The sequence below is a fragment of the Pteropus vampyrus genome, unplaced genomic scaffold (genome assembly GCF_000151845.1).
Source record: "Pteropus vampyrus isolate Shadow unplaced genomic scaffold, Pvam_2.0 Scaffold303, whole genome shotgun sequence".
Lineage (NCBI taxonomy): Eukaryota > Metazoa > Chordata > Mammalia > Chiroptera > Pteropodidae > Pteropus > Pteropus vampyrus.
The window spans coordinates 1,575,887-1,598,989 of record NW_011889084.1 but is presented as its reverse complement, the minus strand read 5'-3'; the positions used below and the strand labels follow the sequence as shown (position 1 = coordinate 1,598,989).

The 23,103-nt window shown below is 57.8% G+C and overlaps 1 protein-coding gene across 1 annotated transcript in view; it reads right to left on the bottom strand.

Annotated features, from left to right (window-relative positions):
* Window positions 1–23,103, bottom strand: part of CACNA1H (calcium voltage-gated channel subunit alpha1 H) — a 73,114-nt gene that overhangs the window by 25,854 nt on the left and 24,157 nt on the right. Inside the window, exons 3-9 of the mRNA XM_011376985.1 lie at window positions 6,333–6,444; window positions 6,057–6,190; window positions 5,524–5,621; window positions 3,142–3,301; window positions 2,484–2,802; window positions 2,157–2,249; window positions 308–1,097 (exon numbers count right to left, since the gene is read on the bottom strand). Of these exons, the coding sequence (XP_011375287.1) occupies window positions 308–1,097; window positions 2,157–2,249; window positions 2,484–2,802; window positions 3,142–3,301; window positions 5,524–5,621; window positions 6,057–6,190; window positions 6,333–6,444 (1,706 nt within the window). The remainder of the gene's footprint in view (window positions 1–307; window positions 1,098–2,156; window positions 2,250–2,483; window positions 2,803–3,141; window positions 3,302–5,523; window positions 5,622–6,056; window positions 6,191–6,332; window positions 6,445–23,103) is intronic.

Genomic DNA, 23,103 nt, shown 5'->3' with positions numbered 1-23,103 from the left:
GATAGTCCCTCTCAGAGTCAGGTGGGGGCCACACCTGCCAGCTCCAGAATTCTCACAGCCACGTGATAAACACTCTTGCTTCACTGAGCAACAGTTATTTGGGGCTGCTACAGGGTGGACGGGGTGGGGAACCCTCTCCCCACTCTCTGCCATGTCACAGCCCGAGGCGCCCAAGCCCCCCACTTCCAGGGCGCAAAAGGAAAAAGCTGGGCTCATGAGGGTACCCATGACTTCCCCGGAAGGCACGTGGGTGGGGACATCCCTGGGTCCCATTTCACTCTCAGCAGGGTGAGACTGGGGTACTTACCGTGTTCCCCAACCAAATGCTGGATCTTCTCATAGGGGTCATGGCTGCTTAGGCTGAGGGGGCTCTGCCTTCCGGCTCCTGGTGGCTTGCTGGCCCGCTTTCCCTTGAGCCCAGGACTGGTGCCACCTTTGCCACCACCTACTGCCGAGGGCAGGATGGTGGGGTAGTTCATGGCACCCAGCCCCGTGGCTAGCTTCAAGCTGGCAGCAGTGGCCACAGCTTGCACTGCCCGGGCCCTCTCCTGCGGGCCCTCCACGTGGCAGTCTGCATGATACACGCTGTGCACTGACTCAGCGTCAGGTGGCCCATTGCCGGGGGATGGTGGTGAGGGCAGCACTCCGGCCCGCACCAGCTTGCCACCTCCAGTGCCTGGCTGGGGGCTGGGCCGGCGTGGGCTGCCATGGCTGAAGTGGTAGTGGTGGTGGTGATGGTGGTGGTGGTGGTAGACCAGGTGGTGGATGGAGGCTGTGCGCCTGCCCACCCGCCGTGGCCGGTGGCTGGTGCCCTGACCGTGCAGGGTGCTGGTGGGGTCCACCTTCTTGCGCCAGCGGCTCTGCCAGCGGGCATAGAAGCGCAGGCTGCGTCTCTTGACTTTGCGGCAGATGTGGCCCACATACTTGAGCAGCTCCTCGTAGCAACTGCCCGGCTCTGAGAAGCTGGCCAGTGTGCTGTCATCAGACAGGTAGCGGGCGCGCTGCTCCCGCATCAGCTGGTTCTCTCGCTGCTTTGTCTCTGAAAACTGTGTGGCGATCACCACCAGACACAGGTTGATCATGAAGAAGGAGCCCACCTGTGGTGGGCACACAGTGGTGAGCCTCCCGGCAGCCCGTGCATAGCCTTGCTCACCGAGCTGTGTGCCCCAGGGAACCGGGGAAGAGGGACATGGAGACCCGCCCACCCCGGAGACCGGGGCCGCGGCCGTGGTTTCTACTTGACAGCGATCGAGTCCCCGATGACATAAACACCGAGGCCTACTACGTGCTGCCCATTCCAGGGACCAAGGATACGGTCCCAAGTGTGGCTGGCATGGGCGCCCAAGGGTGGGCGGGGTCCCTGCTGATTCGATGCGGAGCCCCAGCATCTGCGACAGGCAGAGTGTGGTAGGTGCTTCTCGCCTATTCGTGGGCAGATGCAGGACACATGAGGAGACCCTCCTTCTCGTCGTCTGTGAGGCTTGCTCCCTCTTCCTCAGGTCTGTCCCTGATGAGACTCTCTCAACTTCGGCCACCCTACCCCAGTTGGGCTTTCCTCTGTGGCAGGGTCACCATGCAACACTCTCCTCTGCTCGTGAAAACTGAGACGAGGAGGGATGTCTGTCTGTTCTGTTCACTGCTGGGTCCGTGCAGACTGCCTGGATCGAGTGAGGGCCACACCTGGGGCCACGTACAATGTGGAGGGCCCATGACTCAAAGAGGGTCCTAATTCTCCTGCAGCCTCCGGATTAAGACCTGGCCACGGGAGGGCTGTCTGAGGCTTCCTGGAAGTGAGCTCTCCCCTCCCATCCACACTGACTTGTCCGCCCGCCCCTACCTACTTCCTCTCACCCGGGGCTGCATAGAAGCCCCTTGCTCCACCACAGCCCCCCGCACTAGCCTGCCTGGCAGCCTGAGGGCAGCCCTGGATCTCTGCTGCCCCTGCCCTGCAGGTTAGCCAATTCAAGGACCCATGAGGGACAGCAAAGACCAGGATGGTACGAGTAGGCTCAGAACAGGCCCTAGGGGCCAGGATGATATCCACTACAGAGCTTAGAGATGGAGCTTAGAGATCTGAGATTAGCTGTTACATCACAGACACACCTCCACCCACTAACACCCGTGGCTGCGAACATCTTGCCTTGTCTTATACTCACAATGATGAGCAGAATGAAGTAGATGAAGTTGTAGAAGGAGTGGGCGTCCATGACGTAGTACATGATGTCCACCCAGCCCTCCAGCGTGATCACCTGGGGTGGGGGGCAGACAGGTGGACACACAGATAGCCCTAGGAGAGTGGCCCTGGGTGGGTAGCAGGGAACTTCCCCACCTACGTCCCCTTGGGGTTAGGCTGTGGGGTTGGCAGGGCTGGCGGAGCAAGTTAAGTCCTGCTTGGGCACCCCACCCCTGGCCCTGCACACTCGGCACCCAATGTGATGGAGAAACTGAGGCCACGGGCCATGCAGTCCAAAGCTGCAGCCCACCTGGAAAATGGCAATCCAGGCGTAGCCAATGTTGTCGAAGTTGATGGCGCCGTTGTGAGGGTTGAAGTCACCGGAGCGGCAGACGTTGTAGTACTGATTCCAGTTGATGCACGCGTTGTGGCCGGCACCGCCCATGCCCTCAGCCTGCGGTTGCCCATAGGCCTCCCAGCCCAGCGTGCACTCCACGCGCAGCTCGCGGCGGCTGGGGATGTGTGAGCACTTCTGCATGCCGTTGTCACGGCGCGAGGAGCAGATGAAGGGGTTCTCGTCGCCCTCCTCCGTCTGGTAGTATGGCCGCAGGAAGGTGAGGTTGCTGTTCCTGGGGGCAGGTGACCCCGTGTGGGGAATGGGAACAGAGACAAAGAAAAAGAAAGGGAATGGGGAGGGTGAGGGAGACACAGTGAGAGATACAAAGAAACAGAAAGATAGAGACAGAGAAACGTAAAAGGATAGAAACATAAAAATAAAGATGAGAGACAAAAACTCAGGTCCAAGCTAGAGGTATTCTAAGGAGTGCCCTTGGGGGTGGGGCTAATAGGGAAGAGCCTCCTGGGGGGTGGGCACTGGAGGGGAGGCACTTCTGTGTGCAGGCTGCCCAGAAGAGCCTTTGGGGGGGGTGGGGATGCGGCATGACCCGCTGGTGGGTGGGGCCTGGCACCTGGCAAAGTTACTGTCCAGGAAGCAGCGGTTGCGCAGCAGGCCAGCCCAGAGCTGCACGCCCACGATGCCGAAGATGAAAAAGACGAAGAAGCACAGCAGGAGCACGTTCCCCAGCATGGGCAGGGTGTCCAGCAGCAGCGTGACCAAGATACGCATGCCTGCGGGTGACAGGGTAGGTGTCAGCACAGAGAACTCTTGGCTTGTCCTCTGGGCCCCCAGCCCCCAGCCCCTCCTGTAAGCCCTCCCGCCATTCACAAACGGGCAGGGCAGCTCTGCGGGAGACGTGCGCCCGCCCAGCCCCTACACATCCAGCAGGCCCTAAGGAACGATGATGCCTCTGGTTCAGGTCTGCACCAAGGGGAGCAAGGCTGCTGGCCAAGAGGGCCACAGGGCAGGCACGAACCTCCTCCTTTTGAATGATGGCCAGGACTATGCCCCATCCAGGTCCCCAGGGGTACAGCCTGGGCATCCAGAAGCCCAGCTCTGTCACAGCAGTAGCAGCCTTGGGGCCCCCAGCAGCTTGGGCTCTGATCTGCCCTCATGCTTGCTTGGGAGCCTGGGAGGTCCTGCAGCTGGTATGGGGTTGGGGGAGCAGCATCTTTGCATTCCTGTGTGATCATGCTGGAGAACAGAGCTGCACTGGAGGGAGGCCAGGAGGCTACACAGACCCCCAGGGCAGGTAGTGCCTCCTTTAGAGGCAGTTTTGAAGCCCTTGTTAGTTGGTGCTGTGGGCCACGTGAATGCAAATTAATCCAGGGAGTGGCCAGCAGACTCCTCCCTACCAGAGTCCTAGCTACCCTCTCTCACCTGTGCCTGCCTGCCTACTCCTAAACCACATCGAGAATAAGACGCAGCTCCCGAAATGAGCAAAGGCTGGACTAAGGCTACAGAGAGAGCCCTGGGCCAGTGTGCCAGGGAGGGGCAGCACCAAGGCCTCATGGAGCAGCACCCTGGGGGTGGCAGATGGTGGAATGAGCCTCTGAGGTCACGGGGTGAATCACAGTCGGGAGAGGCACTGACGTTTCAGAAACTGCTAAGGGAAAGATTCATCAGGGACAGAGAAAGTGAGCACCTCCCTGTCCAGACAATAACTCGCTGAGAGGTTACGGAGGAGCCATGAGCATGGACCCCAGGCAGCCGGAGTGAGACACAGCTCTGAACACGACCACTTGCAGCTCATTGTGAAAAACATATGATACTCTCTAGGGGAGGCACCCTTTTAGGAAAGGGGGGCATTCCCAAAGGGAGGCCATGCTGCTGGTGGCAATTCTGGACACCGGGAGCATTAAATTTGAAAAATGAACATCTGTAGAAGGGGGCTGTGCTGTTACTTCATTGCTCTGAAAGGTAGATCCAGGTGAGCAGACCAAGTGTGTAGTGCGTCTGCCAGGCAGAGCCTAGAACTGCACACACACGTCACCTCACTTCATATTCACAGCCATCCTTGGGCGGGAGGGGGGCGGGCAGTGGCGGGGGTACCGCTAAGGCATGTGGAAACTGAGGCTCGGAGAGATTTAGTAACTTGCCCAGGGTCACACAGCATCTGAGCTCTGTCTGACCCTCCAGAGTAGAGCCAGGATGGAAGGTGGAAGGCAAGCCCAGGGGTCCACAGCACAACCCTGACCCGCCTGTCCTTTGATGAAGTTGATCACCCTAGGGGGAGGGAGTGGCCACCCTGCGGGTATGTCACTTCTCATAGAGGCTGCAGGACAAGTCCTAACAACCCCGGCTTGGGTGCTAAGGCTACTAGGAGACTGTACACAGCTACGTAGTACACACACTCCCCCCATATGTGTACACCCACACCTTACAGTCACATGGCCCCTGAATTCAGCCACAGCACTGAACACTCTGAAGACAGAAAAATCCCCAACAATTTCCCTATGGGAAGATAACCAGTGTGAGGATAGGATATCTTCCCAATGAGCAGCCAAACAACTTCCTGGAAGCTTCTCCGTGCTTCCTGAAGCACCAGAGCCTGGGGTAGAGCTCCCCCGTGAGAATCATGGGGACGGGCCAGACGATGACGCCACCAGGGCCCATACAGCCCACTCCGTCACCCAGTACCCATATGCAGATGAGCAGGTTCAGACTGGCCCTGTCACTCAGCAGCAATATGGGGAGCCAGACCCCACCTCGCAGCCTGCTCATTACATCCCATCTTGGTCCAGGGCTGCACTGTCCTTGCCAAAAAAGCAGCAGCAGATGCTCAGGGCCCACGGCCCCTCTTCCCCCAGCGCTGTGGCCAGAGTGTCCAGGAGCCATATGGGCAGTGTGGCCTCCTGGTCCTGTATCCCACTGGGCCCTCAAGAGCTCTCAGCAGGGCTGGCAGAACATGCAGACCTGTCCCAGGCCAGGGTGGGATGGGATGCTCACTTACTGGGCACGCGGTTGATGGCACGCAGGGGCCGCAGCACACGCACTGTCCGGATGGCCGAGAGGCTCACATTGTGTCCATCCAGAGAATACTCCATCATACTGGGGGGAGGGCAGAAGAAGGGAGGCTCAGGTGGTGGGCAGGTGACTACACGCTGGAGGGCTGGTCCCTAAGCTGTGCACCTAGCCAGGCCGGACCCTGAGACAGGAGGAGCAGGACCCTGAGTCACTACTGGGTGCTCCTCACCCTCCCAGACACCATGTCCACCCGCCAACCCTGCTGCTAGCACAGGGAGTCCCAGGACAAATGTCCATCCCCAGCAAAGGCCGTACTGGCTTCCCACCCCAGCCACCTCCCAGACCAGGCTGCACCTAGATCCCTCCAGAGTACACCTGCCCCCTCCCTCTTCCTGGGGGACCCAAGGCCTCCTGTGGGGTCTGAGGAGGCAGGGTTCCCAGCCAGGTTTGGTCAGGTAAGGTACCACTCCGAGTGCTATGGCTTCGTAGAGCTGGGCTGTGGGCAGCAAGGAGCTGTACCCAGCCATGACGATGAAGAAGTCCAGCCTGTTCCACGTGTCACCCAGGTAGCACTTCTGACCGAACAGCCCCAATGCGACCATCTTGATGACCATCTCCACCGCGAAGAAGGCGAAGATGAAGTCGTCGAAGGCCTGGTGAGAGTGAGGCCTGAGAGTGGGACCTGTGCTCTCCACGTCGGGTAGGGGGTGTCCCTTAGGGTCATTCATGGCAAGTGAGCCAACCCAGGTCCCACCAGCCCCAGCCCTTGCCTCTAGGCCCCCGCCCGACCCCCACCTTCAGGATGCTGCAGCGCTCCGAGCGGCACTCGACGTCCTCGCAAGGCCGGAACATGCCCAGGGTGACGCAGTTGAGCATGATGACCAACATGCTGACGTGCTCGAACCACGTGGGGACAGGCAGCTGAGTTAAGGGTCAATGTGAGAGGCTAGGAGATGGCTGCAGAGCAGCAGGAGGGAAGCTGGACCCCAGGATCTGCCTCCAATGTCCCCTACAGCAACCAAGTTCCCAAGCCTTCCGCACCCCTGCACCGGCCCCATCAGCTGGGAGTTGAGGAACAGAACCTTAGTACCAACCACTGGACACAGGATCAGCACATCCCTCACACAGGCTGCCAACCGTGTACAGAGGGGGATCTAAAGCACAGAGCAGGACCCTGGATGAAGGCTGGAGGCTGCCCACGACCCTTGCACAGGCTTCTCCCAACTCCAGTGCCTAAACCAAAGCTGCACACACAGATAAGCATCTCTGGGGCACTGCTCAGCCTGGACTCCAACAGGTGTCATAGGTGTCCACAGACTGTGAGGGGAACCCCAGAACCCTACCCTGTGGCCCTGCACCGACCTCCCCCATGTGACTCCAGCAGACAGAGGAAGCCCCAACTTTAGCAATGGAGAGGAGAATGTGAGCTTCAAATCAGCCCAGTGACTGGGCTCGGGGGATCTGCAGCCCTACTGTGCACTTGGGTGAAAGGGGATAGGATGTGGATGAATAGGAGAGGAAGGAAACCCCCTACCTGTTCCAGCCTCCACCAACTAATTAGCCCTGGGAGGGAAAGCTGCCTGTCTGTGAGATGTAACTGCAGAAGCATCTTCCTACCGGCAGAAAGGTGTCCAGCCTAGGGTGGGGCCTCAGATTGCTGGGCCAGCAGTGAGCACCGCATCGCATGGGCTATGTGTATCCAGCACGGGTGCCTCAGCCACCTTGCCAGGTTGCTGGCCCTGAGGACAAGAAGCCACCCAAGACCTCAGAGAGAATTCCCACCCATTCCAGGAGCAGCCACCAGGTGGCGCCATAACTTCATGCAGGCCCTGACTCACGCCAGCAGCCTCCAGGAAGGGGTGCTATACCAGTCAATTCATGAGGAGATCTGGGAGCCTTGTGGTGGGCCAGCTGTGTCAGGTAAGAGAGAAGGGTCCAGAGCCCAGTCCAGTAAAGGCAGGTAGGGGCCCACAGCTGCCTGGATGGGGGCTGAGCTGTGTGTGTGTGTGTGGTCCCTAGCTGGGGTCTGAGGCTTCTCCTGAACCATGTGGATAAAGGAATACACCTCATGGCTGGGTGGGCCCTGAGGGTTTGGGGGAATTCAATGTACCCCGCACGCCATCTCATCAGAATCCCCTCCTACCTAGAACCACCCCAATCCCGGGGCGAGTGGGCTTTCTGTGAGGCTGCCAGCCTGCCCTGCTGGGGCTAGAGAAAGCGAGGGCCCCCAGCCCATGTTGGAGCCAGTGTGGGGTGGACAGGGGAGCTTGGGAAACACTACTGTGCATCCCTCCTTTGTAGGACCCCGACGGCCTGCCTTGATGCCTCGACCCCTCTCCTTCAAGCTTTCCAGGCAAAGGCGGGGACTGGTGGGGGCCAACAGTTGATGTTGGCAGCCCCTGGCCCATGGTGCAGCGTGCGACATGGCACAGGGCCACCAGTGTAATTACACATTCCCACCAAGAGTGCCATAATTATACTTAATGGGTTCAGCAGTAACAAGTGCCTTTGCTGTGATTTGGCTGTGGAAAAACAGAAATCAGCATCCTGCTAAGGCAGCGCTGTGGGCCCGACCTCCCAGCCCCTGCGGGCATCCAAGGGGAACTGGCTGAGAGGACTGACAGGGTGACTCCCCATGGTCAGGGCCTGCAGGGCCAGCCAGCACTGGGGCGCTGTGAGGCCTTGCCTGCTGTGTGTCTGTCTCTGTGGGCAGGGTGGAAGGAGAGGAGAGAGCTGTGGCTAAAAGGTGCACTACCCACATCATACCCACTGCACACCAGCATGGCTCCATCTCTAAGCTTGCAAAGCCCATGAGGCCGGCACTGTCCAGCTCCACCACAGACTGGGGACTTGGATGAAATGCCTAAGAAGCCTAGGCGGTCACAGGATGCTGAGCCCTCACGTGGGAGCTGGTCCTTGGGCACCAGACAAGGATGGAAGGAACAGATTCAGGCATCTCCTAATCTGAGGGATTCTTGCAGGGACCTGTCCCAGACCCTGGGGCTGCTGTTGGGCAAAGCCGAGGACCTCCGTCCTCAACGGAGTGGATATTTCTGGAGTTCTGGGCTGGTCTGGGCCAGGACCCCTGAGAAGCTACTCAGGTCAGGGGCTGTGGAGGTCAACTCCTCAGCAAAAACCACAATCTAGGACCCCAACAACTCCAAAAGACAGCCTGGCTTGGGGTCCCTGGATCTACAGCTTCTGAAACCTTTGACAAGCAAAACCCAATCTATCCTTGGCTTCTTCCTGACCCTGCCAGCTCCAGCCTAGCTCCCTGCCCCCTTCAGGCACGCCATGGGGGCTCAGGATGACCAACTATGGCTAGTGACTCAGGACCCAACGGGGAGGCCATGAACACAGGCTCACCTGAAAAGTGGGAACACAATCAGGGTGGCTGGAATAACCAACCCAGTCAGCAAGGCCCCGGCACCTGGAAAGTTCCCCAACCATCCCTGTGAGCACTTGCCTTCATGGAGTTACTACCTTTATGACATACCCCTTCCCCTCTCCACCCAACACCCCAAACACGTGCCTAGGAGAGACAAGATCCTGGGGTCCCGCACCCTGGCCCTGCACCCTTGCCTTGGTCTGGGTGAAGGTGCACACACATATGCTTGGTTCTCAAGAGAAGCACCATGGAGCACTTCCTGCCCTGGGGACTGCCAGTCCGGGGCACACGGGTCCCGCCTATGGAGGGAGAGGGCTCAATCGCCTCCTCACACACACACATCACGGCTGTCTCCTGGTTACACCTTGGTGAGCAGCTGAGGACAGCCAGTGCCGACCAGCCACTCATTGCACGAAGCCCAGTGTCTTCTGGAGGCTTAATTACACAGATGGATTTTCTGGCCTTTAATTAAAAATCCTTTAGATTTTGAACCAAGTTTTACAAATTAGAATCAATTTCCACTGTGGGTCCAAGAAAGCCAGGCTGACATGTGGTCAGGAGGCGGTAGCCATGCTGGTGGCATAGAGAGGGCCCTAGAGCTGCCTGGGGCCTGGCCACAGAGGAGCCATGGGCCTGCGTCCACAGTTCAGTGAAATGGTCTTTCCCATGAAATCCGAAAGCCAGGGAGGTTCTGCTCCAGCCTGGAGACCTCAAGAATGGCACTGAAGCCCCTGACCCACATTCCTTGACCACCCTGGGCTTGGCCTCTCAGGCCCCAGGGACCTCACTGAGTCTCCCTTTCTCGGACAGACATTAAGGGGACGACGGGGAACTCTCCCAGCCTAACAGGCCCCTGGTATACAGCTTGGCAGAGAAGGGCCTAGAGTGACTTTCTCCAGGGGACATGCTCCCTCTCAGATCATGCCTCCAACGCACCCCAAATTAATCCCCCAATTCCAGGCTTCCCTTGGCCTGGAGAAGATTGATGGCCAGAGGCAGTATGGGTTGTGACCACTGTCCATGGTGCTGAAGCAGCCCTGTGCTGGGTATGCTCATGACTGGGTAAGGGCACTCACTTTGCAACCTTGTTACTCACCGCTCACCTTGACCCAGGATTTAATGAAAACCACTCTGTCAATTGCCTTTTCTCATTCCTAGTCTTCGCTGGTTAAAAAAAGCACGCTAAAGGCCTCTTTAAAGATGGCACTGACCCACAAACACCTTGGCCCTGGGCATGGGCACGAGGAGATCCCAGGGTCGCACGGCTTACCCTGTTGAGTGCCACAAGGCCCACAGCCTGTCATCTGGTACAAACGACCTGGAAGTGGGGTCAAAGCCTGGGGTTGCTAGGAGTGTTTGTGGAAGTCAGGAGAAGGGGCTCGCGGCTGCTCAGTACACATTAGGAGCTGTCAGCCCCTCACTGGCAGCAGTGCCAAGGCTTAACACCTATGATAAAGGCTCTCACCAATGACAGTGGGCTCCAGGGTCCTGGAACAGGGCAGGAGTCCCAGGGAGGCCTTCACGGTGCAGGACAGTGTGGCCAGAGGGTGGTCCTGGCCTCTAAATCAAATCTTCGTTCGCAGGCAGCTCCCCTTGGCCCACCCAGACCTGCTGGCTCAGGATGCACAGAGCCAGCGGGTTCTCACACTGCCCAGTTGGGAGTCGGGGATGAGAGGTGCTGAGGAATTCACATATTCTATAAAGGGCTCAGAAGGCTCCAAGTTCCCCATCCTGTTCCTCATCCTCACAAATGCTGCCCCGGCCTCTCCCTACTGGCCTTGGACACATGGAAGAAGGGGATGTGGCATTTTCCTCACACTGAGTACACTGGGTGACAGGCTGACTGTCTGCTGGATGAAGGTCAGGACAGGAGAGACACTTTCACCAGCAGGACAGACAGGTGAGCTGGGCATCCCTCACTGAGAAACAGTTCCAGGCCCTAAAGCCATGGAGTGGGGGTCCCCAGGCATGGCTGCTGCTCAATCTCCCATGGTAAAAGTGGCTCCCATACAGGGCTGTGTGGGTATGAGCCCCCAATCTCACAGGCCAGCTCCCTGCCAGGCTGTGATGAGATCACACAGACACTCTGGGGCAGGGAGAAGGCACTAGCTGCTTGAGCCAGCCCTATGCCACCTACTGCTGCCCGCCCCCACCTTGCCCATCCTATGCTGCCTACGGCTGCCCTGCCCCCCGCCACCCCAGAGCAATCTGCTCAGCTAGCTAAGCTCCATTAGGCCAAATCCACAACAGCTTGATGAGAGCTCCCTGAGCCCCTGCGGGCGGCTGGGCATGCAAGAGTAAGGAGGGGAAACCCAGGGTGGGGTGGCCCAGAGCCCGCCACTCAGAACACCCTGGCCAAGCCGTGCTGGCTCCTGCTGGGGGCCTTGTGCAGCCTCCTTCACTCCCTGCTACCTGTCCTGTACCCACACTAGCCCTGCACCCATCCTTCTTCACCCTACTGCCAGAGCCTCCAGGCCCAGGACACACAGACCAGAGAGGTGGCTCTAGGCCATCTCAACCCACTGTAGACAAGAAGGGCCTCAAGGGCTGGTGCGTGCAGGGAGGAACCAGTGTGTGTGGGCCTGAAATCAGCGTGACTGGCCTCCAACCCTGACTCGTGGTCTCAGGTCTTCCCATGTGGTGTGGCCAAGTGGCCCAACAGGCAGGGAGGTATAAAGATGAGCTCAAAAGGACACTTAGCACGTTCAGGGTCTCCACACACATGTACACCTGCACCCAGAAAAAAAAAAAACAGCTGGCAACTGAGGCCCCTGCACCCTAGGCCAAGTGCATCCCTGCTCCAGCACAGACCACCTGGTGGGCAAACCCTTTCCTGTCCCAGGGAAGGGGGCGCTGGGTCAGTCTGTCCCATTGCTCTGCACATGGGGCCTGCCACACCTCCCCCCACCCCCACAGCCTGCATGCCCATGCTTGCTGCCATCCCCCACCCCCGCCTTCATTCTCAATGAGCACTCAACCTTGCTTTTCCAATTTGCTCGAGGAGAAAATCATGTTTATTCATGGAGAGAAAGTCCATCCTGCAGAAATAGATGACTTGGGGCCACTGGAGAGGAGACACGGGCTGACTCCATGCAGGTGAGCGGGTCAGGCCAGTTGGAGACAGAATGGCCGCTCTATGGCCCAAAAAAGTACCCCAGATGAGGCCACCCTAGCCACAGACCCAGGGGCTCAGTAGGTAGCACTCGGTGGGAGAACCCCAAGAAGTGGCCCACCTCTAAAACAGCATAGCCTTTCTGAACCCCAACCCTCCTGTCCCCTCGGTCCACATGTCCACTGAGAACCAGGGAAATTCCAGGGACCTGTTGGGGTGCTAGGAACCAACCACTTGAAATCAGGGTCAGTGAGCCTAGCAGCACCATTTACAATCTCTTAAGGTTAAAAATGTCAGAATGTCTCTAATGCCCAGTGTGCGAGGCCACAGAGCACCACGTGGCAGCTAAAAAGGAGGCATGAGTGCCGCTCGTCATTAGCACGAAAACATGTCCTGAGAGGGCGGAGTGAGAAAAGCCAGCTGTGTGAGAACAGGTGACCCCATTTAAGAAAAAGCTGCAGTGCAGAAGGATGCTTCTCTAGGACGTGCTGACATGTGTGTGTACGAGGTACAAGAAGTTCTGGAAGATCCCCTCATGCAGAGAACCATGGCACCCTGGATGGAGGGGGCAGGATGAGGGCTCAGGGAGGTGGGCAGAGTGGACACAGGAGAAGGTGAGAGGCCCCTTTCACTCTCCCCACTTCTACAGTCTCGGTTTTTGTACGGTGTAGTTTTTCGTTGTTTGTGCAGTTACAAAAGTGAAGGGTCAGGGAGCTTGGCTGTGTGGTCTAAATGGCTGGCGGCATAAGTGAGATGGGGGACACATGCCTTCTTTGGCTTCCCCAGTTCAAAGGGACTTCCTGCCCACCCAGAGCAGACACACTTAGCTCTTTGCTTGCGGGGCGGCAGGTGTCCACACAGTGTTCTGTTCTGCGCCCCAGCTGGTGACCTGCAGCTTCCAAGTTGCCATGGCAACAGGCTCACACCAGCCTCCTCCCTTGGCCAGGCATCTGAACAGAGAGCTGAGATCGTACACCACTGACAAAGGGGTTCTCCCCAACCAGACTTACACCTGCAGGCACCCTGCAAGAGGGCTGATAGCACACATCCCAGACCCAGGACTGGCCCTGTGACAGCTCCTGCCTTCTGCTTCTATGCACCCACTCGTGGACCTCAGGGAGCCTCTCCAGGGAGCCCCAAGACGGCAGGTAAGATGTATGACAGCAGAGCTGGGTAACAGGGCCCTCTGTGGACAGCCAGTTCCACACGGAACTCAGGTGACTGGACCCACAGACACCGTCCAAGTGTAGCTCCCACCTGGAGGCTTGTCCAAGTCCGGGGGGGAGGATGCATCACCACAGTCTGGAAACTAATCATTAAACTTAGGGTTTGCACGTGATCCAGCAATGCCACACCTGGGTACACACACCCAAAGGAACTGAAAACGCATGCTCTGACAGATGCATGTACACACGTGCTTACAGCAGCACAATTCACCATAGCCAAAAGGTAGAAACAACCCACATGCTCATTAACGCACAAATGGATAAATAAAAGTCTGTCCATTCAACAGAATATTATTCAGGCATAAAATGGAATGAAACACTGACACACTATAACGTGAATAAACCTTGAAAACATGATCTGTGGAATAAACTAGACAAAAAAGGACAAGCATTGTATGATTCCCAAGCATTGAATAATTCTATAATACGAAATGTCCAGACAGGCAAATCCAAAGAGACAGTGGGCTAGTGGTTGCCTGGGGCTATGGGATAGGATTCTCTTTGGGGTGATGGAAATGTTCTGGAAGTAGATGGGGGTGGTGATTGGACATCGTAAATGTACTAAATGACACTGAGGTGTTCACTTTAAAACAGATAATTGTATAGTATGTGAATATTGCTTCTATAATCATCACAATCCATTATTTGGGAGTTTTCAATAACTCTCTTGCTGGAGCCCCAAGCCTGCCACCACTGTCACTCAAAGCACGGTTAGGATGGAGACTCAGAGACCCAGCCAATGGGTGGCATAGTAGGGCCTTGCCCTGGTTCCTCTGCCATGTGGCCTCCTCGTGGGGCACAGCTACCCCCCAATTCAGTAATATGCTCCCCAATATGATCTGGTAGCCCCTCCCAAGCAGCCTTGGGTGATACTGCTTGAAATCTGCCTCCAACCTGCGGGTCCATGTGCCTGGAGAGGGTAGGGCCAGGGACCAGGAGGCAGGACATCTAGTAACACCTCCCAGAGCTCAACAGCCTCTAGCCAAGGTGAGGGGCGCAGGGGTGTGATGAGCAGCTGGGGCTGCAGCTAATTCCTACCAGGCAGGGCTGAGCAAGGCCCTCTGCACCTTCAAAGGCAAATCTGCAGCTTTAGGCAAGGTGCCGAGGCCATGCCACTTGGCATCCTCCCCAACACCAGACAGGCCTGGCCCCACAATGTGCTCCCTGGTCCCAGCGGGTCCGGGGCTCCAGTAGGTCCCACCTCTTCCTCTGTAAATGATGCCAAAAGCCTTTGGGGAGTCAGCCGTGGCTGGAGCCTCAGGCAGGGATCTGCTCTTGGTCTCAGGGATCCCATCTGTGTGGCAGCCTGGGGGGGTTCTCATCCCTGAAGCGCTGAAAGGCCCCCTTCAAGCAGAGGGTGTGGACCCCACCTATACCCTGTAGGCTGGGCTGCTGCCCATTCCCACTGCCAAGCTCCATCTTGCCACCATTAGATCCAGGAAGAGCCCCCTGAAGCCTTACCACTTCTGCCCCAAACTGCGGGACCTAGCCTCAGCTTAAGCACTAACATAGCCCTCCAGGTTAGATAGGCCTTCCCTGGTGGCTGGGGCCAATTATTCCATAAGCACTCTTGGTTAATTAGTGAGGTAATTAATTAATCAAGGCTCTAACTGCGTTGATAGGGCCCAGCCAGGGGCAGGATGTTCATCTGCAGATTTGGGGGCCTCTGGACAGTGGGACAGAACAGGCAGGGCGTCATCTGGCACATGTGACCACGGATGTGCACGCACGCCCCCCTGTGGCTCAGATGCCCTGACCCTTGCTCCAGGATTCGCGTTAGGTCAGACCAAACTGCTGCCTCAGCCACCCCACCAGAGACAGGAGGTGATGGCGGTGGGATGACACAAGGGAGTCCCAGGTGGCAGAAGAGGCCCCACTGCAGCTGTGCCAGGACAATGGGACACCCTGGGGCTGAAAGCAGCCACCCAAGCAGACACAGATCTTTCTTCAACTACACCCCTCAACTGCAGCCCAACTACCTCCTCTAGGCGTGAGGGGGCCAGGCCACTGCCTGCAGGAATGTGGGAGGGAGCCTCTGTCTCCAGATGGGCACATCAACTCCCCCTAACGTGGAGGGGCCCTGACTCAGGGGCCAGGGGTGGGGGGCAAGCAGGCGTCAGGCCCGAGGGCTCAGGACAAAGCCAATCATCTGGAACCCCTAGCCCGCTCTGCCACTCAAGACTTACCATGGTCCCAGGGAGCCCTGGCTTCATGGGAGAGGTGACAAAAACTCCATCCAATAGCTTGTGGGAGCACAGTGCCCAAAGAACTCCCAAAACACGGCCTGAGCACGTCTCCAACCCTGATACCCAGATGGGCACTCAGCCAAGTCTCCCAAAAGGGCCTCTGAGGGGTGGGGGAGGTGGCCACTATTGAAGGAAGTTTCCTTCCTTCCTGAGGCTGTTGCCATGGCAACAAGCTGCAGACTTGGGGAGGAGGACCTGCTGCAGCCCTCGGAGGCCTCTGGGAGTGGAGGAGGGGCTCTGAGAAGGGGATCCCCCAGCCTGCCATCCATTACTCCTCACTGAGGGAGCTCACCAGTGGGGGATCCCCAAGGCTCAGCCTCCCAGCCCACCCACGCTGTGAGAAGCCAGCACCACAGGGCTTTAATTGGGGGTGGCGGTGGTACCCCAAGGGTTACCTTAGTGTTTGTGAAAGAGGGGGACCATAGAGGGGTGGTACAGAGACTAGAGAAGGGCAGGTGTCAGCTGGTGGGGTTGCAAGTCTGGTTATTTTGAAGTCAGAAATTAAATGGCCCTGTCTGGAATTACTAGGAGCCCCTGATACACAGGCTCTGCGCACTGGGAAGTCTCTGGTCTCCAAGAGGATCTCCAAGTTGCCCCTTCATCCGTACCTGTGGGGATAGATGACTGCCAGCCAGCAGCAGGCCACTCATGCCCCTCAGAACCACAGGCCTGATCCCGGGTGCCCTGACACTGCACTGTGCAGCAAGGCCCTACTCCCCTCCTCGCTCTATCATAGGGCCATGGCCTGCATAGGGTAGGGGCAGCTGGGTGGGGTCTGGGTCAGGAGTAGCCATGGGTACTGAGCTGGGCGTCCCCCAAACTGCGGGCTCTCCTGACCCTTTGGCCAGTCTGCATCCCACTGGCTTCTCCTAGACTGTTCCCTCCGCTCTGAGCCCCAACTTTCTTTAAGCTTTCCCTTTGGCTTGACCCCTGTGGCAGGGAGCCCTTCTCCTGCCTCAGCCATTCCCTACTGTTCCTTGCGTGACTCACACTCAGTCCGCTGGGCTGGCCAGGGTGGGGAGCCAGCTGGCCAAACATGGAGCTGTTTGTTCTCCCTGGTGGCTTGGGGTCACGTAGGGGGGAGGAATTCGGGGGGGCTGGGATGCCCCTGGGAGTGTACCTCCTCTGGGAAGTAGAGGGGCCAGGAACCCACTTCCCATAAGAGCCACCCAGCTCCTCACCCTACCAGTGGGTGACTCCACTGCCAGAACATCCTTTCTCCTCCTGGACTCAAATGTCTCTTCTGAGAACTTCTCCCAGTGTCCAGAGGCGCCCTGGCAAACCAGCTCTGACCTGGGCCTATACTGAACCCCTTCCCCAGGCCCACAGGACAGAGAAGCACTGTCAGACCCCTGGGAGGCCAGGATCTCGGTCTCCAGCTCCCACACAGCCAGGGGCTGCTCCGGCGGCTGAAGCCTGCCTCCTGCCCAGCCAGAGCTCAGCGCCTAGATATTGGGTGGAAATTGCCATAGAGTTCTGAGCAGCTCATGACATGGATGCCCCCTCCCCGCCTCTGTAATTACTGAGCTAATCTGGGCAGTGCATTGTTCTCACCCTGGCAGTGGTGTCCTTGCCCATCTGCCATGGGAGGGAGGGGACAAGGCGGGCAGCCCCCTTGACTCCAGCCAGGTAGGGCCGGTGGCAGCAGGGGCACAGCACATGGCAGCCAGGCCCTGGCAACAGAGCAGGCCTGTGCCTGTGGCACGCATGTGAATGGGCACTACAGAGACCAGTGTCTGAGTATATATGTACACTGCCTGTTCCTGCATGCCTTGCACGCCCCACACACGCGTCTGAGAACTGTCTGTGTGCACACACTCACCCATATACACCACACTATCTTATACACTACCTTACACACACAGATATGCTCACACATTCAGGTGTGCACCTTCAATGCACTGTCCTTGAGAAGACGAGGTAGAGGTTGGCTTTACTCAGGAAGATCCCCACCCCCAGGACTAAACAAAACACTTGCTCACACAGACACTGTGGAGCCGAGCACATGCCCACAGCTCTCTCTAACTGCACATTTTAAAGACCGTGCTAATTAGGAAGAGTGCTAACGTCTCAGCTTAGCTCTTAATAAAGACCTTGATTCTGGATTTTACTCAAGGCATAATTGAGTGGAAAAGTGCCCTGTCTCTACCTCCAGTCACCACGCCTGCAGAGTCTGGCTGTGCAGCCCACGCCTCATGAAGACCTCACTAGCCACTTGGTGGTAGTGTGTGCCAAGTGCCTTGGCTTGCCTCTCTCCCAGGGGATGTTCCGGCCTGAAAGTGGAGCCAGCCAGCCCCTAGCCCTGTTTCTCTCCCGTATTTCCAGGCTCCCCTGACGAATCTCTGGCTTGGTTCCCACGGGGAGCGGCTGAGGGCTCAGAACCACTCCTAGCACAGGGCCTAGAAAAGGAGAGCTCGGGAGGGGCTGGCCTTGCCAGGTGAAAGCCTCCTTCCCAGCCACACCCCTGCCCATCTTTGACCCTTTCAAGGGGTTCTGCACATCCCCACTCGGACCCTGGAAGGAAAAAGCGTGGGCGGGGGCACAGAGCCAAGAGGGGCCCCTGGGGAAGATGACCACCCATCCGTGGGGACAGGCCTACAAGGCCTGCTCCAGGCAGGAATTCTCTGGGCTAGAAATTCTCCGGGCCAGAAATAACTGCCTCAGCGCCACTGCACAGCTGCCTGAGGCCTGATTTAGCGACCCCGGGGGACTGGATGCTCCTTCTATGGGAACATGGCTTGGAGTGCCCTACTGCTGGCCCTGCCCCCACGGCAGGCAGGCAGCCCCCAGACAGGGGGCCCAGGGTCCACAAGAAGCTGGCTGAAGGAGATTCCTTCCTGTAAGAAAACTGGGGGTAGAGGTGGTGGTGAGCCACCTGGCCATGGGCCTGGCCGGGCGCTGCAGAGGCAAGGGCAGGGCATCTACAGGCCTGGGGTACAGCACCTGGGACGCGGCCTCCTCGTCCCAGGGCTGGGAGCCCCACGGGTAGGCCCTGGCCTCCCTTGCTCTGCCCCTGAAGTGGGAACCCAAGACGGCCTGAGTCCCTCTCTCTTAACTTTACTGTAACGCTCATGGTCTCGTCTTTTGTGTTAAAACTCAGGTCACAGCTGGGATGTACAGTGACTGTGGTGACACGCACAGGGACACACACCCTGCACAGACATACGCCTCCGCACAAGCACCCCAACACAGAGGCACACGGCCTTCGCCCCACACTGGCCATTCCCCCTGCGCACCGTGCTTTCTCCACAAGCGCAGCCTGGCAACCAGGTGTTTATTAAAAAGGACAAGCCCCGCCACGGCACATGAGCACAGTGCTCAACCCCCACCCCAAGGGCTGGGCCAGCTAGGGTCTCTTTCTGGGGTTGGAGAAGAGGCGACAGGGGCCTCAGAGCCTCAAGGCTGGGGTCAGGAACCCCAGAGTCCGGCCCCTACCCACAGACAGGACCAGACACCCTCCCCACTGGCCCTCAGGCACTTTCCGAACATTCTGGTGCTCAAGAATCCCCAGGGTGTTGGATAAAAATACAGTCCCCTCTGCTAGTGGTGGGGACAGCTGGCTGGGAGCCCAGGGCATGGTGTTTTACATCCCAGGCAGGTTTGAGGAACAATGTGCCAGAGGCAAGCTGAACCAGCCTTGAGGGTCACGTGCCCTCCAAAGCCTGGGCCTACTTGGTCATCTGCTTGCTACCACTAATGGGGCACCACTGTCACAACAGGCCCCACTGGACATGGCTGGCCTCCCCTGCAGGATGCTCAAGCAGAGGCCAAGGCTGGGCAGAGGCCCCACCCCTGTGGGCGGCATCTAGAACCTTCCAGATAAGTTCCATTGCCGGGAATTAAGGTGGCCTCCATCCTCTAGAACAACCTCAGGCCCTGGTTGGCTGCTGAAGGAAAAACGCCCGGTTAGATACTGGACACTGGTGCCGCCGGATGCCGGGCCAGGCTGCCCTCAGGCACTCCTACCCCCAAGAGCCCCACTGAGGCAGTGACTCTCTCACAGTAAGAAAAACCTCCCACCTGAGTGGAGCAAAGGCTCAGTTGGCTACAGAGCAAGAAGAATGTCAGCTGGGCACCACTGACCAGAGAACCCAGCCAGCCTGGGATCGCACGATGGGAGTGTTGGCATGCGGGCTGGTGGGAAACTAGGCAGGGCAGCGAGCAGGAGATGACCAGTGCAAAAAAACCCCAATGGGAACCTGGGGTGGGGAGGCTTGTGGTGGGAAAGGCCATGTGAGGAAGTATGGGGCTTTCAGCTGAGACTTAGGAGGGAGAGCCAAGCCATGTGCTCTGTGGCCCCTGGCTGAGGGGTGGGTGGATGGCAGCAGGAGCCAGGAGTGGCACTGGAAACCATGGATTCTGGGGGCCTGTTTTACAGACAGACACAGAAGCCCAGGGAGAAAAAAGCTCCCTGTCGCGCATTAAGTTCAAGGCCCAGTGGGGCCCCCTGCCTCCCCTGGGCACCTCTTCCCAGCCCCCGTGGACCCCCCTGCACTGGAGCATACACCCCCTCCATGCTGCTTCCCCTGTGAAGGCCTGGGCAGCCTGCTTGATCTTCAATGGGAGCTGCCCCCCGCCAGCCCCACTCACCACCCCACCCGCCTCTGGACCCCAAAGGCCCTCTGGCTGCAGAGGCTGGGACACCAGGCGTCCAGCCTCAGCCATCCCTTCACCAGCTGTGTTATTAATAGCAGTGACATTTAAAAAGAACAGTCCAGACCCTCAGAATGTCAACTTCAAAGTGAAAGGAGCCGAACTTGGGCCCACTGTCCTGGCACGACCATTGCCCCATGCCTTCTGCAGCCACTGCCCTCTAGGGCCTGGTCTGGTCCCTACCACTCAAGACTAGCACCCGGACTTGACATTTACACAATGCCACTGCTGGTGTCCTCGGAGAGCTTACCCAAAGTTCAGGGTCAACAGCCCTCTGCATGGAGGACGAACAGATCCCTACAGCTCAGGGTCACCTTCTGGCCTGGGCCCTGGTGGGCAGCACATGCTCGACTTGAGAAGTCCTGGAGCCAACGTGCAAAGGGCCCCACTGCCAGGCCCAGGGGACACTGGCCCCTTGCACCCTTCTGCCCAGGCCATGGTCACCTTCCCTGCTTAGCCACTCCCGATGGGCTATTGCCTTTCTCTAGGTCCCTCCTAACCCTGCCCTCCCAACCCCCATTATAGGCCGAGTTGTGCCCCCTCCAAATTCATACATTGGAGTCTTAACCCTTAGGACCTCAGAATGTGACTGTATTTGGAAAAAGGCCTTTAAAGAGATGATTAAGGTAAAATGGGGCCACATGGGTGGACCCTAATCCAACGCTGACTGATATATCCTTTACAAAAACAGAAGATTGGGACACAGACGTGATCACCAACCAACATGAGAACACAGAGAGGAGATGGCATGTACACTCTAAAGAGAGGCCCCAGGAGGAACCACCTGCTCTCATACTTCCAACTTCCAGGACTGGGAGGGAATAAACATCTATAGTTTGAGCTCCCTGTGCTGCCCAAAGCCGTCCGCCACCTCTGCAGGTACAGGCCCAAGCCCCTGACGCCACAGCACACAGCTAGGCCCTCAGAGCTTCCAGAAGAGCCGCCGGCGCAGGTGGGCAGGGGCAAGTGCCATGTCTTCCCACAGACCAAGATCGCGCTCAGTCCCAGAACCCCGGGCCTGAGACAAGGTAGGGATTCCTTCTGACGCTGACACCAGCTCCCCTCAGGGCTTATTAGAACTCTGTGTGGTGGCACACTCAACACCAACAGTCAGGGCAGCCCTGGCACAAACATTTCAAAAGACATACTATTTGCGTTTAATGGACTAAAATTCTTTAAACTGAGAACCCAGCTGAGCCATTATGCCAGCCAATTTGCAGAGAAGTCGAAAGCACTGCATGCAGAGCTGGCTAAACAAGGCACACTCATGTGACCAGAAATGGGGCAGTGGCCACAGGAGCACCAACCCCTGAAGGCCACCACGATGTCCTGAAGCATCGTAGCTCTATGCCAGGTATAGACAAAAAACCAACCCGGGTGGCTACAATGTAGGGAGGAGAAGCCAGACTCGGCCTGCTACAGTCACTGGAGAACACCTGGCTGGTGTCCGGTCCCAATAAGTCCACCACCTGCAACGCCTGTTTACCTTCCTGACCTGGGAACACTCCTATTCATCCCTCAAGTCCACGCCAAGGAATGTCTCCAGGAAGTTTTCCTGACCTAGCCTGGAAGCACCGCTGTTGTCATTTATCGAGCACTTACTGTGTGTTAGGAACACTCCAGGTCCTCACACGTGAGTGTAACGGACAAGGGCCAACCTCTTGGCTGCTGGGGGCACTCCGGGCCCTGCGGTGAGAGTGGGGTAGAGTGCTGATGGAACAGCAGGAACAGGGGGTCCTGCCGGCAAGAAGAGAGGTGGCCAGTAATACGACAGTCTCTGAATGAGTGAGGCAACCCCTCCCAGTCCCCTCCCCTCAATCCCCTCACAGCGTTGGACAGTGAAGAATGAGGATCCTGTGAGACCCACCCAACCACACCACAACTGGGTAGCTCATGGTACAACACAGTATGGCTCACCAGACGCAGACATAGACCTGCTGGAGGATGAGGCGCCCTCATGGGCCTCCTCAGAGCATACTTTTTTTTCACTCCCTGAACACAGTAGGCTTCACTTGGTTGGTACACCTGTGTACCCAGTAGGGCCTCCCTCCCAATGGATCACACGGACAGAAGAGCTGCATGTTACATGGAGCTGTACACTTGGGCTGGTGCACAAAGAAGAACCTCATTCAATGACATCACACTTAGTAGGACCTTAAGTTATGTGGGGCTTGGATTCAGTCCCGTGCACACAGCAGGAACTCTAAATGGACTGCACACACTCACCAGGGCCTCCCACATCGGGTGGGACTGTAGATGGTGGACTCCGCACATAGCAGGGCCTCACCTGATGAGTCATAAACCAAGCTAAGCCTCATCCGAAGGAGACACACATGCATGGGCTACACACATAGTAAGCCCCGGTCCCTATCTCCTATCATAGCTATTGGCCCAACCCAGCTGATGCGGGTGGACACCTCCCACTGGCCGTCTGCCTACCCAGCAGCTGACTGCAAGCCTGGGCCCTGGGGAGTCCTGCAGCCCTGCAGCATGCCGACTGGCCCATCCTGGCTCTTCTCCAGCAACTCATGTCTGAATCGATCCCCTAATAACTCGATCCATTATGTTTGAGCAGAATTCTTGGAAACCAGCAGGAAAAGGATGGCTTCTATAATTTGTCTGAGTCATTTTTTTAAACTAACAATGGGGCACCTCTCCCCTCCCTAGCACAGCAGGCTGTCCATTCTCACTGCATCCAGGAAGGCGTCTGAGGGTGTCAAGGGAGAGAGGCTGTGGGCACACTGGACCCCACAGCCTGACAAGGCACTGTCCTCTCTGAGCATCACAGGGCCTGGTCCTTCCCTGCTCCAGCCCGGGAAATTCTTCATGCTGTCACCCCCTCCAGGAAGGACATATACCTTCTGGGGTCCAGTCCCAACCAAGAGTGGGCTCTGGGAGGGAACTAGGGCCAAAAGGAGGGAGGTGGGCCTGATGGTGGCTA